This window comes from Elgaria multicarinata, chromosome 3 (genome assembly GCF_023053635.1).
Source record: "Elgaria multicarinata webbii isolate HBS135686 ecotype San Diego chromosome 3, rElgMul1.1.pri, whole genome shotgun sequence".
NCBI classification, from domain to species: domain Eukaryota; kingdom Metazoa; phylum Chordata; class Lepidosauria; order Squamata; family Anguidae; genus Elgaria; species Elgaria multicarinata.
Window position 1 is genome coordinate 45,712,257 of NC_086173.1, and position 13,079 is coordinate 45,725,335.

At 43.5% G+C, this 13,079-nt stretch overlaps 1 protein-coding gene across 3 annotated transcripts in view; it reads left to right on the forward strand.

The window, feature by feature from the left end:
• The first annotated feature begins 792 nt into the window (after nt 1-792).
• The window catches only part of SLC38A10 (solute carrier family 38 member 10), an 82,749-nt gene continuing 70,462 nt past the window's right edge, over nt 793-13,079 (forward strand). For all 3 annotated transcript variants that reach the window (XR_010025184.1, XM_063120095.1, XM_063120096.1), the window contains exons 1-2: nt 793-905; nt 8,916-9,033. Coding sequence is in view for 2 of the 3 variants with exons in the window: in XM_063120095.1 (XP_062976165.1) it covers nt 801-905; nt 8,916-9,033 (223 nt within the window). In the remaining variant the exon portion in view is untranslated. The remainder of the gene's footprint in view (nt 906-8,915; nt 9,034-13,079) is intronic.

Here is a 13,079-nt window from a genome sequence, read left to right on the forward strand (position 1 = left end):
TCAGGGTGGTTTACAAAAATTCAGAAAATCATAAACAAATGAAGGTGTGTACGCAGACACTCCATACACACACACATGGGCAGCTACACATGTCCGTCCTTTATAGCAGTTCCAAATGTTTCAGTATTAATTCAAAGCAGATGTTGGAGCTGCCCTCTCCGCCCAGAATAAGGAGCCCTGCATTGCGCTGCCTTGTTGTAGCTACGTGGGAGCATCGCATTGGTTTGCCACGCTGACACACATGGAGTGACACGGTGACCCATTTCAGGACAGTAAATTACGATGACACACCCGCCGCCGGACCGCTCCGGAGAAGCGCCAGAGCAAACAGACAAGCAATCCAGCCAACCAACCATCAGCCACGGAGATGACGCTGCACTATTGTAGCTCCTCGGCGTCATGCGGAGTTTCCATAGCAACCTCAGTCCCCCGCCTCGCCCGGAGGGGAGGGGTCCGCCGGGGCAGGTCAAAGTGTGCTGCTCTCTTTCATTTTTGCCGCTCTAGGCAATCCGCTCTCTGTGGTTTTGCATCCCGGAAGCGCCAACAGAGCAGGGGAACTAGGAAGTGTGTGCGACGTGTGCGGCTGGAGCCGGGTTCGCGGGAGAGTTTGCTCTCTTGGGAGACCTTACGCTAGAACGAGCCTCCCCCCCGCCCCGCAGGTGTCGACACCTTGGTTCTGGGCACGTCACACCTTCCCTTATAGCCCCGCCCCGTCGAGTGAGAGAAGAGCTGTCATCTTCCCCCACCCACCCCCCGGACCCGGTCTTCACCCCCCCCTCCCTCGCACCCCCTTTTTGGGCATGGCTTCCTCCCCCTCTTCTGGCTCCAATTGGGGCCTGATCATGAACATCGTGAACAGCATCGTGGGAGTTAGCGTTCTAACGATGCCCTTCTGCTTCCAGCAGGTGAGTCGTTTCCTCTCCACCCCCACTGGTGATTGGTTGACTCTGTTATGCATTGTTGGATTTTTGCAATCTTTCTGTCCTCCCGGTGCTTAGGATCCCCAGTACCACTTCTCTGACAAGGAATATGTGTGTGTGACAGGCTGACACGCAACAGGTGCAGCTTCGTATTCATGTTGGAAAAGCTGCACCTTCTGAATATTTGACTGGTCGATCTGTCAGGAAAAATAGGGGGACCCTACAAATGTCCTACTGTGGTACTTGGCAAAATAAATTCATTCCAATTGGTTTTGTTGACTCCCTCAGGGGAAAGGGGCTGCTTCTCTGGGTTCTGCTCCTTGCAAAGCACTTAGCCCTCATGGTCACTTTCCACCCTCATTCCCTTTATACTAAACATTCTGCACTTTTATTGGGTATATTTACCTTTTTTATTTATGTATTTTAACATTTCTAGATTGTTTTCTAATTGTATGATTAGAAATGCAGATTCCTGCATTGAGCAGGGAGTTGGACTCGATGGCCTTGTAGGCCCCTTCTAAGTCTGCTATTCTATGATTCTATTTTCTATGAAATTTTGCATTCTCATATTGCAGCCTTCCCCAACTTGGTGCCCTCCAGATGTGTTGGATTACAGCTCCATAATTCCCAGCCAGTATGGCCAACACTCTACTGGAGTGTGCTAGGTTGGGGAAGGCTGTCTGTCGCGTCGTCTTTTTCCTCGTTGTCTTTTTCCTTGAAGGTCACAGACTAATGCTTGTTTTTAAGGAAAGTTGGATCTGGGCTAGTTCAAAATAAGCATTTTCTTATCCTTTGTTATGATTATAGTGCAGAGATTAGTATATAAAATACAGTTTAAGTTTTATGGCCTGACGTTGTTTTTGAGACTCAGCTTAGGAGCACCCACCAAAGTGTGTACTTTCCTGACTGCTTCAACCAAGAGTTGCGGTTTCATCTACTTACACAGATTTTTAAAAATTCCAGTTAATGTTGTTCTTTTACAAAATATCCACCTCGTGCCAATGATTTCAGAAATATGTGAGAGGAAGTTTTACTTATCATTTTAATTCTGTGGTTCTTTTAAACTGCATTTCCCCCTCATGTTTTGGCTATCTAGATATATAAAATTTGGCTGAGTCAATGGTTATGATTTGGAGCTTAGAAGTTATCCATTATGCTGAAGTGCTATCACACCTGTATAACTTGTTTGGCAGACACAAAATGTCATAGGATAGGAGAATTGTGATTGGATGGTTCCTCTAGTGGAGAGTGGTAGGAAGTCCTCTTTGCCCCCTCTAATTAAAGCCATCTTACATTCTGACAGTCAAATGGTAACTCTTTTCTGATATTTCTCTTTTTTTGCCCTCCCCGTGTCCCAGCACTGTTTTGTTGGATATAAAGGGACCACCTGATGGTAGAATCCAGTACAAGGCAAGTTTTGGAAACATTAACGTAACTTAGCATCTGGAGCTATTTCATATGTTACATAACTAGCAGGTGTATGCTGTGTATACACTACCATGCGGTCTCCGGCATGGTGCTTGAGGGCACCAGTGTCCTTGCAGACTCCTCTTTTGACACCAGGCTCCTTGTCCCTCCTGCTTTTTATTTTATTGATTAAGCTCTTTTTAAAATTACACTTAAAAGAAAAAAAAGCTTGGAGGCTAGCGGGGTGTAAAGTGAAATGTCACCCCATCTTTATTTGAGTTCAAAAGAGTAATTTTGTGTTTTGGAACTCAAACCGCCCCCCCTTCCTTGCATCAAGTCCTTGGAAAACTTACTTTTATTTTAGTCTCACCAGTATGCCTTCTGAGAAATGGGTGTTTTGTGACTGACCATGCCCACCGTGGCAACTGTTTTGTGAATGGGCATGCTCTTGCCATGGCAGCCATTTTGTGTGAGCACTCATGACACTCTCAAATTCCAAATGGGCCCACTAACCCAAAAATTTAGGGGATCTGTAACTTTTCCCTCCACCCCAAGAGCTTGCACACCCCATTTAGAAGATATAGGGAGCACAATCTATTGCAGATCCTTACATTCCTGAAGAAAAGTATGTTATGCTTTTGCACAATATGTGGCATATTGTAGGCACTTGAAGTATATAGGTGTGAACCTCCTAATTTTGTACCACACAGTTGTTCTAGGAGATGTGACTTAAGAAGAGCCCTGTTGGATCAGACCTAATGTCCGTCTAATCTAGTATCCTGTTTCCCACTGCAGCTAACCAAATACATTTAGGAAGCCCATAAGCAGTTCGAACATGTAAGACCGATTCTGGCCTGCTTGCATTGGCTGCCTATACGTTTCTGAGCCCATTTCAAGGTGCTGGCTTTAACCTATAAAGCCTTACATGGGTTAGGACCACAATACCTGATGGAATGCCTCTCCCAACATGAAACTACCCATACACTATGCTCAACATCTAAGGTCCTCCTCCAGGTGCCTACTCCGAGGGAAGCTCAGAAGAAGGCAACAAGGGATTCGGCCTTCTCTGTGGTGGCCACCCCAATTATGGAACAATCTCCCTGATGTACTCTGTACAGCACCATGTACATTGATGGTGCTATATAAATAAATAATAATAATAATAATAATGAAGCCTGCATAGTGCAAACACATCTTCTCGATGCCAGGTCAAAACTTTTCTTTGCTCCCAGGCATTTAACAGCATATGTTAACTGTCTTTAGCCTGGCTGAGAGTTTTAAAATTGTTTTAAATGTTAGCTGTTTTTATATTTTTATTGTTTAAAATTTTGTATATTGGTTTTTAATGCCCAGTCTTTTAATCTTTGTAAACTGCCCAGAGAGCTTCTGCTATGGGCCAGTATATAAATGCAATAAATAAAAATAAATAAAATAATAAATAAATAAATGAAGGCAATAGCCCTCTCCCATAGTTGCTGGTATTCAGTATCATTCTGCCTTTGAACCTGGAGGTTCCATATGCCACAGGGTTGAGTAACCTTTTTCACCCAAGGGGCCAGATTTCATTTTATTTATTAATAAATAAATAAATAAATTTTGGAAAAGCTATTGGGAGCCACATTCCATTGGTGGGTGAGGCTGAAAGCAAAAATGGGTAAGGATGCAAAAATCCAACCACCCTGCAAGTTCCATTGTTAACCATTTTCAGTAGGAAGTATGACTACTCAGTAGTAAGCATGAGCGGCATCTCGACTCACACATAAGCAGGACAAGTCTCTTTGCATCTACCAACATAAGCAGAACTCAATCTATCACTCAGCTGCATTTTCAAATAGCATTCCAAAGACCAAACCCCTGCATGTCTACTCAGAAGTAATCATGAGCATGATGTCTGCTCATAGGGAAGCAGGGCAAGGCTCAGAAGGAAGCAGGACTGAATCACTCAACAGCTTCCTGCCCTGGCCTCTCCATCCTGCAGGAGAAAACTCTTCATTCTGATAAGGAGCTTTCTTTAGCACTAAGCAGAGAAAATAACTTATCTCTGATCAGCTTCTGATTGGAGAGAAGAGCTTTTCCCTCCATGGCAGAAAGAGTGGAGCAAGGGGAAGAGGCTGCCAAGCCCGTAGACCTCACCAGGCCTGAAGGTTGGAAGTTCCTTAGCCCTGATATACCACAGTGTACACTCTGTTGCAGCCTTCCCTTCTCCCATTGCATCAATCACCATGCTGGTGAGGACGATGGTCAACACATCTGGAGGGCGGTAGGCTGGGGAAGGCTGCTTTGTTGTATCATTATTGGTGTAATATAGCTACATCTGTAGCTTTATTTATTGAATTTCTATCTTGCATTTCCACAAAAATAAATGGTGCTCCAGGGTGCTAACAATAATAAAATACAGATGAAGAACAACGTATTAATTAAAACAAGATAAAAATAATTAAAAACACAACAATAAAAGAAGTTGTCAACACCCAGCTTACTTGGCAAAGGTGTGCCTGAATAGAAACTTATTTTCGTGCCAGCAGAAGGATAACCAAGAGGGAGCCAATGTAGCTGCCCTTGGCAGGGAGTGGCCACCAAGTAGGCTTAGAAGAAGAGATCGTCTGAAATCTCAGAATAGTTTGTAAGTGTAGCATCCATTCTTGGTATCCTCAAAGTGCTCGCTTCCCCTCAGATGTTTGATCAAGAATTCCTAAGATAGTATGCTGGTGTTAAACACTCAGTAATGTTGTTTAAAGCTAAGTTTTGTTTCCTAAACTGATTTTTGGATTGTAAAGGCATAACTTGTGCTCCCTGTTCAATTTTTACGTTTCTTATTTATATGATAATAGCCTACATCTCTCCTTACAAGCATAAAGAACACTCTGATTTGTCCATTGCAGTTTCCCCATTAATTCCAGTCTGATATGCCCCTATGAATGACTACCATATTTCTTACTAAAGGAAGCCTTGAATGGAATTTCATATTCAGGATCCATGCGTAATCTCGCCTTCTTTCTCTGGACATTGAGCCTGCTCCCTGTATTGATCCCAGCTTGTCTTCCCAGCCAGCTTTCTGATGATCCACCCACCGAGAGCTTGCAGCGTCTTGGTGAATAGCCACTGGTGGTTAGCTTCTGAATTGGACTGACCTTGGGTGGTGTTTTTATTGCTTCTGTTAACATTTTATCATTTGCTTATCTTCTGTGGTGTTCCCATCACATTTTCAGAGCTATCTTTGTTCTCTGAACTTGCAGCCTTGCTCTTCTTATCTGAAAAATCATTTGAGTATGCAGTATGGTGAGCTTTACAGTCAACTGCAGAGGTTGGTAATTTGTTTAGTGCTAGAACTACACTGGATTTTTTGGGGCTATGCCTTCCTCAACCCCTTGCTCTCCAGATGTGTTGGACTGCAGCTTCCATCATCACCAGCCAGCATGATAATGAATGGGATGATGGAAGTTACAGTCCAATACTTCTGGAGGGCACCTGGTTGGGGAAAGATGCATTAGATATTTTAATTAACTGCAGCTAGAAGGTTGTCTTTTCCTTTGCGAAAGCCAAGAGTCTTATGTATTATTACAGAAATCCACATTTGTTGTTGTTTTTTTAAAAAAGAACAGCTTCAGTGGTCGGCACTGGTCTACTGTTGACTTACAGATTAACGATCCTTAGAAAAAGTCAAATTGCTCTGAGATTTTTTGTTCTGGAATAATATGTGGAAAATAATACGTGATATTTAGAAAAATGGCAGACTAGCAGTCTGATCCTCTGCATGTTCACTTGGAAGTGAGTCCCTCTTCATTGAATGGGAGTTACCCCCAAGTACATGTGCGTAGGGATTCAGTTTTAGAACACAAGCCTTTTTATGGTGGTGAGAGACTAAACTTGTTGAATGTCTTTTCTAAGCTGCTAAACAAGTTGATAACCTGATACCGCTTTTATAAAAAGATACACAAAACTTTGGAAAAAAAATTCCAAACAAATTAAAATCTTTATATCAGAAGGTTCCAACCAATCAAGATGTTTAGCTCTTGGTTAGTTCCATCTTTTTCCCAACAGATGGCATTAGCATGTAGCAAAGCAAAACACTTGAGTCATTTAAGTAGGTCCGTTAACAGATGGCACCATGATGTAGTTCTATTTTTCACATGTAGATAGATCTGCATTGGGGCATTCTTGCTGGAATATTTGACGACTCAAATAATAAAGACAGTTCTTTGATCAGACAATAGCGGCAGACTCATCAATTGAATGGCTTGCCATCTTCGGTGTTAACCCTGGGTTGATTTGGGAATAGAGTGCTGGTTTGCTAGATGTTTATCTGCTCTTTGTGTGTATGTGGGACACGTTATGTAACGATTGAAGGCAAGTGTTGGCCTGGGAGCATGTTTTCTTGCAATGGATCCTTTACTTCTAGTGTGTTCATTCGTTTTATGCATTCCCTATTTTGGGGGGGAGGGGGAAGATTAGCACTCCTGTGATGATAAAGTTCTGAATATTCCAGGAGGTGAACAGCCCTTCATTGTGCTCTAAGCACCTCAGACCCCTTTGTAACTTAAATGAATGTTTTGCAGTATATAAATAACAGCACAATCCTGTGCATGTCTTCCCAGAAGTAAATTCCACTGTGTTCAGTGGGGCTTATTCCCTGGTAGGTGCATATAGGACTGCAACCTAAAACTCCCTTATATCTCACCTTCCACACTCACCTGCAAATACTTTGGATTAAAGTTAATAAGCGAGTTACCAAGACAAGCAAAATTAAAGTGAGATACAAAAGGGGGAAATAAAATTAAACAACATAAAGGCAAGAAGAGCCTAAAAAGAAACAGGTTGCTGAAATGATAGATTAGGAATACGTAGCTTAATCTTAAATTGGGCAACAGTGCATAGTAAAGAAATGTATAATTGTGTAAGTACTGTAAATGTTTCCACCATGCAATGCATCAAGGATGGGGGTAGGTAGGGAGAAACTCACTCTCTCACTGTGTGTGTGTGAGTGAGAGAGAGAGAATGAGAACATATTGAGGATAGGGGTAGCAGAAGAGCTAAGTGTGTTATGGTCTCCTTGGAAAGTGCATCCTTTTTCTTCTGTGTGTGTGTGTGAGAGAGAGAGGGGGGGAGAGAGAGGGGGAGAGGGAGGTTCTATTTCTGATATTGTTTCTGCAAGCAATACTTAATGGCCTTGCCTCTGTTTCAAGCTATGTAGACAAGTGCCCCACTGGTCAAACAAACAAACAAAGGGAATGTGTTGGTCATGGGACACTCCGAGGCATAGTTGATTTTCCAGTACTGGACATAACAGGAGGTGGATTGCTGGTAGTAATTAAGTTTTTGTGGTTGTAAAAATGCTTACCACCAATGATATGTGGTTATGCATGTGAACATCTGGTTGGCGATTCTCTCCCAATGCACAGCAGCGCTTATTAACAGATGCTGCTAATAGATGCTATGGTAGGTTGCATGAATGACTTGATGGAAGATCACAGTACTAGGGTGCTAATTCCTTTTCCAACTTCTGTCCGGCAAGGTTGTTGTACATAGTTTTTGTATCAGCAAACCCCATGAGATAAGGGCATGCTCGTCCTATTTCACCTGTTTGCACCAAACTGTGAAAATAGCTGTGACTCTGTTGCTTTTGTGGAAAGTGTCCTGTGCCCTTTTCTCTTTTTTGGGGGTGGAACCTCTGGTGGGCTCTGGAGATTTTGTTGCTTGTTCCAATCCCACAGCTGCAAACTGATGTCAATAAGCCTTCCTTTGAGGAAAGAGTCCTTTACAGCTATTTGGGTTTTAAGGCTCCACAGAGCAGGTTGTTGGTTTGTTATGTGCACAGTTGCCAGAAACTCCAGAGCTACAACTCTTTTGACTAAAACAGAACAAATAGCAGCTGTGATTAAAATTTAGCACCACTTGTTCCTGCCCAGAGTCACGCATTGTTTTCATAAATGTTCAGCCATTCATGTCCTCTCCCCCTCCTTCCCCCGAACTCCTTCCGCTTCCTCTACAAATATGTCCAGAGAGTGAGCCAGCACAATGCTTTCGGGACAGGTAGCTAACAGAGTAATTTATGTTTATGTTGTAAGTGGATAGAACAGCCAGTAACACTTCTGCAGAGGAGTTCAAACCCCTGGATCAACAGCATGCTAACTTGTTTAACATGACTCTGGTAGGAGTTGGAGACAGATCACTGTTCTGGAATATGCCCAGAAAATGTCACAACAGCAGGGCAGGAAGGCTCGTTCCCTTCCATAAATTGCTCTGGCTTCCTTTTCCAGGCAAGCAGGTACAGCAACTGAGCCATTTAGTAAACAGGTGGCTGCTCAATGTCTCTGCCATAAACTGTGTGTGAGAATAAAATTGAACTCATACGTCACATTTTGGCTGACTGCTGTTCAGAGGCAGGGGATCTCCCTTAACAGGCTAGTGTGTGGCGGCAAATGTCCCAGGCAGCCTCTAGGTGATGTGGGACAGCAATAAGAATGCATGAAATAAGAGCTGTACCAGGGATGGTGTGTGTGTGTGTGTGTGTGTGTGTGTGTGTGTGTGTGTGTGCGCGTGCTTATTATTCATCCAGCACTTATATTTTTCTCCTTCCCTCCTTTTTAGTGTGGCATCTTTCTGGGAGCCCTGCTGCTTGTTTTCTGCTCCTGGATGACTCATCAATCCTGTATGTTCCTAGTGAAATCAGCCAATCTCAGCAAACGCAGGACCTATCCCGGGCTAGGTGAGCGTGGTCAACTGGGGGGAAGATGCTTTTATGCCTTGCTTTTACTCCAGTCTCCTAATTTACAACTCTCATACTGGTGGAGCTGAATTATTCACTATATTCTGGAGGTATTTTTTCTTTCTCTCCTTCTCTGTGTAACAGCAGCCTGTAGTGCAAAGATTTAACTCTTTGAAAACAACACAAAGGCTGTGCAGGCTGGGATGAAGCGAGTGGTCTAAATATAAGCTGTTAGGGAGAAAGAGCTGGCATAATGGGTGTCTGCTCTCAATGGTTGGTGGCTGCCCAAAACCCGCTCACTTTCCCCGCCTAGCATGCTGCCGAGGACATTGGGTTCTGCCAGTAGAGAGCCTGGCATGGACTGTGGGCTCGTTGGATCATGTGCTTGAGGCAGCACAACAGGGAGGTCAGGGGAAGCAGCGTACCAAGTTTCCAGCTGCCAAGAAAACTGAAACATCTGCAAGATTCATGTGTGGGGTTTTGGCAAGGCCCAGCAGCCCTCTTCCTCATAGTTTGTCTGCTGTGCCTTGGCGCCAGGATCGCCATCTATTTTTGACCTCTCCTCTGATTCCCAAGGATTTGGGTGGGGGAGAAGATTGCACGGACAGGGCCGTCGATTTGAGCCTTTCCGATTGGCTTGTTTCCGTGCAAGAAAACATGCCACGAGCCGGCTTGGAATCGCCCCTCTCGGACTTTCTTTTCAGCTGCTGCTCCAGAAGCAGAAACTCTTCCATACCCATTTTACATTTGCTTGTTGCAGAGGTGGGATTTTTCCCTTGGGGTGGCAGAGGTGAAAGATTCTCATGGCAGGACATGCTGTTTTCTGCCCTCCCACCACCATAACCCCATCTTGCGTTTCCTGAGTTGCCTCTTGGGGAGTTGGAGTGGGGAATTGGCCAGTCTCTCAGCCTGCAAAGGATTTAAAGAAATGTGCAGTCTCCTTAGTGACTGCTGACAGATGGATACCCTCAGTTCCTCTGTTGCCTGAGGCTCCCTCATTTAGCTGCACAGCACAGCCACTGCAAAATATGTCTATTGGCAACAACAAAAATTAGAAAACTACCGTGGTCCTGAAGGTTAAACCTTTGCTACAAAAGATATGCTTTATTATCTTAAAGCCTTGTTGTTTGGCAGGAGTGGGGGTGGGGGAACAGGAGAGGAACAGGGGGAGTCAAACGTAGCTCTTTCTCCCCAACAGCAGATGCCCGTAGTCCTTGATTTCCCTTTCCATGTTACAATAAGTCTTTGTGCACTCCTCCTCCTTTGCCTGAATACATTGAGTCCTGTTCACCTTGGAGCGTCTCCCAGGAAGAAGAGGTCTCCTTCACTTTCTAAAACTAAGCAGCTTAGATACACAGAGAAGGGCCAGTAAATGCTTCCAAACTTTCTGGCACGCAAACATTGGTGCGGAAAGAAATGGCTTCCCTTTCTGCCTGCCTTTGCCCTGGGAGAGATGCCACCAGCCGGAGTAGGGGGAGCGCCTGGGAAAAGGCATCCTCGGCCCCAGCGCAGCCTGTGCCGCTACAGGCATCCCAATGCATCAAGGTTGAGCAGCTACACACAGCAGCCTTTGTCGCTCGCTTTCTTCTACACCGGTCCAGCTGCAAGAGATCCTGGCAGAACCCAAGCTGATTCTGTGGGAGGCTTTGGCAGCTTTGAAGGACGTAGGAAAGTTTTACAAATTAACTTAATCTAAGCAACGTCTTCCGGAAGAGCATTCAAAGCTTTGGCTACGAGAGCCAAAGTGGCAGAGGAACAATAGGAATAAACACCTCTCAATGTTATTTGGAAAGGGGGGGAATGGTGGGAGGAGGGACGCTTGATGTGTGTCGAGTCCAGCAAATCAATAGCGTTTGTCTGTGAGAAACTAAGCAACAGCATTTTTATTGTTTTTAAATTATGCACACTATTTATGGCTGTAACTTCTTGGGCTTTGATAGGATGGTTTTAAAGCAAAGTAGTTAACCCCTTAACTCAGAATTGCCTGTGTATTTTCCAGACATACATACAGAGGCGATTCCAAGGGAAGTGCTTAACCCCTGCCTCGCTTTATCTCATTGTGACTCCCATGTTCTCCTTTATATATCCGAGCCGTATGAAGTATTTACAGTTGAATAGTTTCCCCAACAACACTGTCCACCTTGGTTAATATGAAACCATGTGATGGGACGTATAAAGTACTAGATCCTGCCTAGATCATCTCCTCCTGTAGGCCATCAGAATTCTGAAAAGGAGGGGAGTGCTCACTTAACAGTGCCATGCACCTGCCAGCTACTATTTAATAAGTCCTGTAGCTTTTCCATGGTTGCACTACTTTCTTTCTTAGCCTAACTGTTGTTAAAAAGCAAATGTAGTTTTGTTTAGGTTCAGGGCATTTGGTGGCTGGATTTGCAATATATTTCTGTCTGATTAAAAACATGGTATTATCAGGTTTGCAGTGATGATGAATGCGCTTACTTCATTCAAACATGTCCGAGATAGTTACCTGTTTACAAGTGGCTTTTGTGAAATACGGAAAACATTTATTACTTTGGTGAAGTAATACTAACCTTGATTGTAGTATTCAGTATTGTATTCCCCCTCCGCCCCCATATTATGAAAGAGCAATAAATTGATCTGAAAGCATGATATTACCTGCCTGATGCCTTTGAGATAGATAGGGATGCACATTTAAATACACGAGACTAGATAGGGATACATATTTAAATGTACGAGACTTCAGGTTAAAATATTTCTACCACTGCTTTTTTCTACTAGTTGGTGGGCCAGTGAAACCTTGCATAAGAAGCTGGGTATTTGGAAATAACTATTGCAGAGAGACAAGATGTGATTTGAGCAAGACAATGTTGACTGCTGTTCTCTATCCTGTAGAAGGGTACTGGAAGAGCATTTTACTGTTGCTATTCTGCCAAACTAAAGTTGCTAAAGCATTGGTCAGGATCTTGGCTGAAAGCCATCCCATCAACGATGCCCAGTGTCTAGCAAGGGATTTTGGGGCTCATAGGTTCTCTGGGAGAGTGATGCATACTTTAACTCTCTGGTTGCATTTTTGCATACATTCAGACACAAGTGAGATCTGTGAAAATGCACCCATGTCTTTAAAAAATATGCAAAAGGGCTAATTCTCATAAACAGCAGAAGAGGAGGTAGACCTGTGTCTATTGCTGGGGGCTCATCTGATTAAATTTTCCTCCTTCCAAAAAATAAAACAAAATCCCTGCATGTAGAAAATTGATGTGTCTTGGAGGACCACAACCTTTCTCCCGGACGTGCTAGTTTCTTATGTTGTAAGACTCTTTTGGATAGAGCAGTGTTCCTCATCTATCTGCAGTCTGAAGTAGTACTGCTCAGATCGAGGTTGACCTCTTCATTGGCTTTTTGTAAAAAAAATAGACCAGAAAAAACGGCTGGCTATTCATAACCAGTGGGGTTGTTCATTGGCCTTGTGGGAGGTGGACCCTCACAATTTGGAATTTGACCACACCAAGTGTGTGAGGTTAGTTGAATACTTTTGAATACACAGCAGCCTCCCTTTTCTTTTATTGGGATTTAATTTATCAGATATCCCTTTCACAATCTGTCTTGGCATAATAAGTGTAATATATCTACTCATTGCCTAATTTTAGAACACCCTGATAGATATAAGCATATGTTGCAATCATATCAGCAACTGTTATAAGTGCTGAAATAATTCAAGATTGTTCCCCCGCCCAACCCCCCATAACGTTATAAAGCTGGTTTTGATTTTGTGGCGATAAGACTGGCTTTGGATCTAGAGGACCGGATTCCAGATTGCAGTTCTGCAATGGGCTTATTAAATAGCCTTGGTCAAGTCACTGTCTCAGAACCTTCATTCCTCATCTGTAAGGTGATAATAATGAGCTTTTTCTAGCAGGCCATGGTGTGAAGGATTTTAAACTATTTTGTGTACTAAAAGGGCTGTGTAAATGGTTCATTACAATAGTATATAACCTAAAAGGATTCTTTTACTTTCAGTTAGCTGTCCAAGGCTCATATCTTAATTTTAACACTCTTTTGCTAGGAAC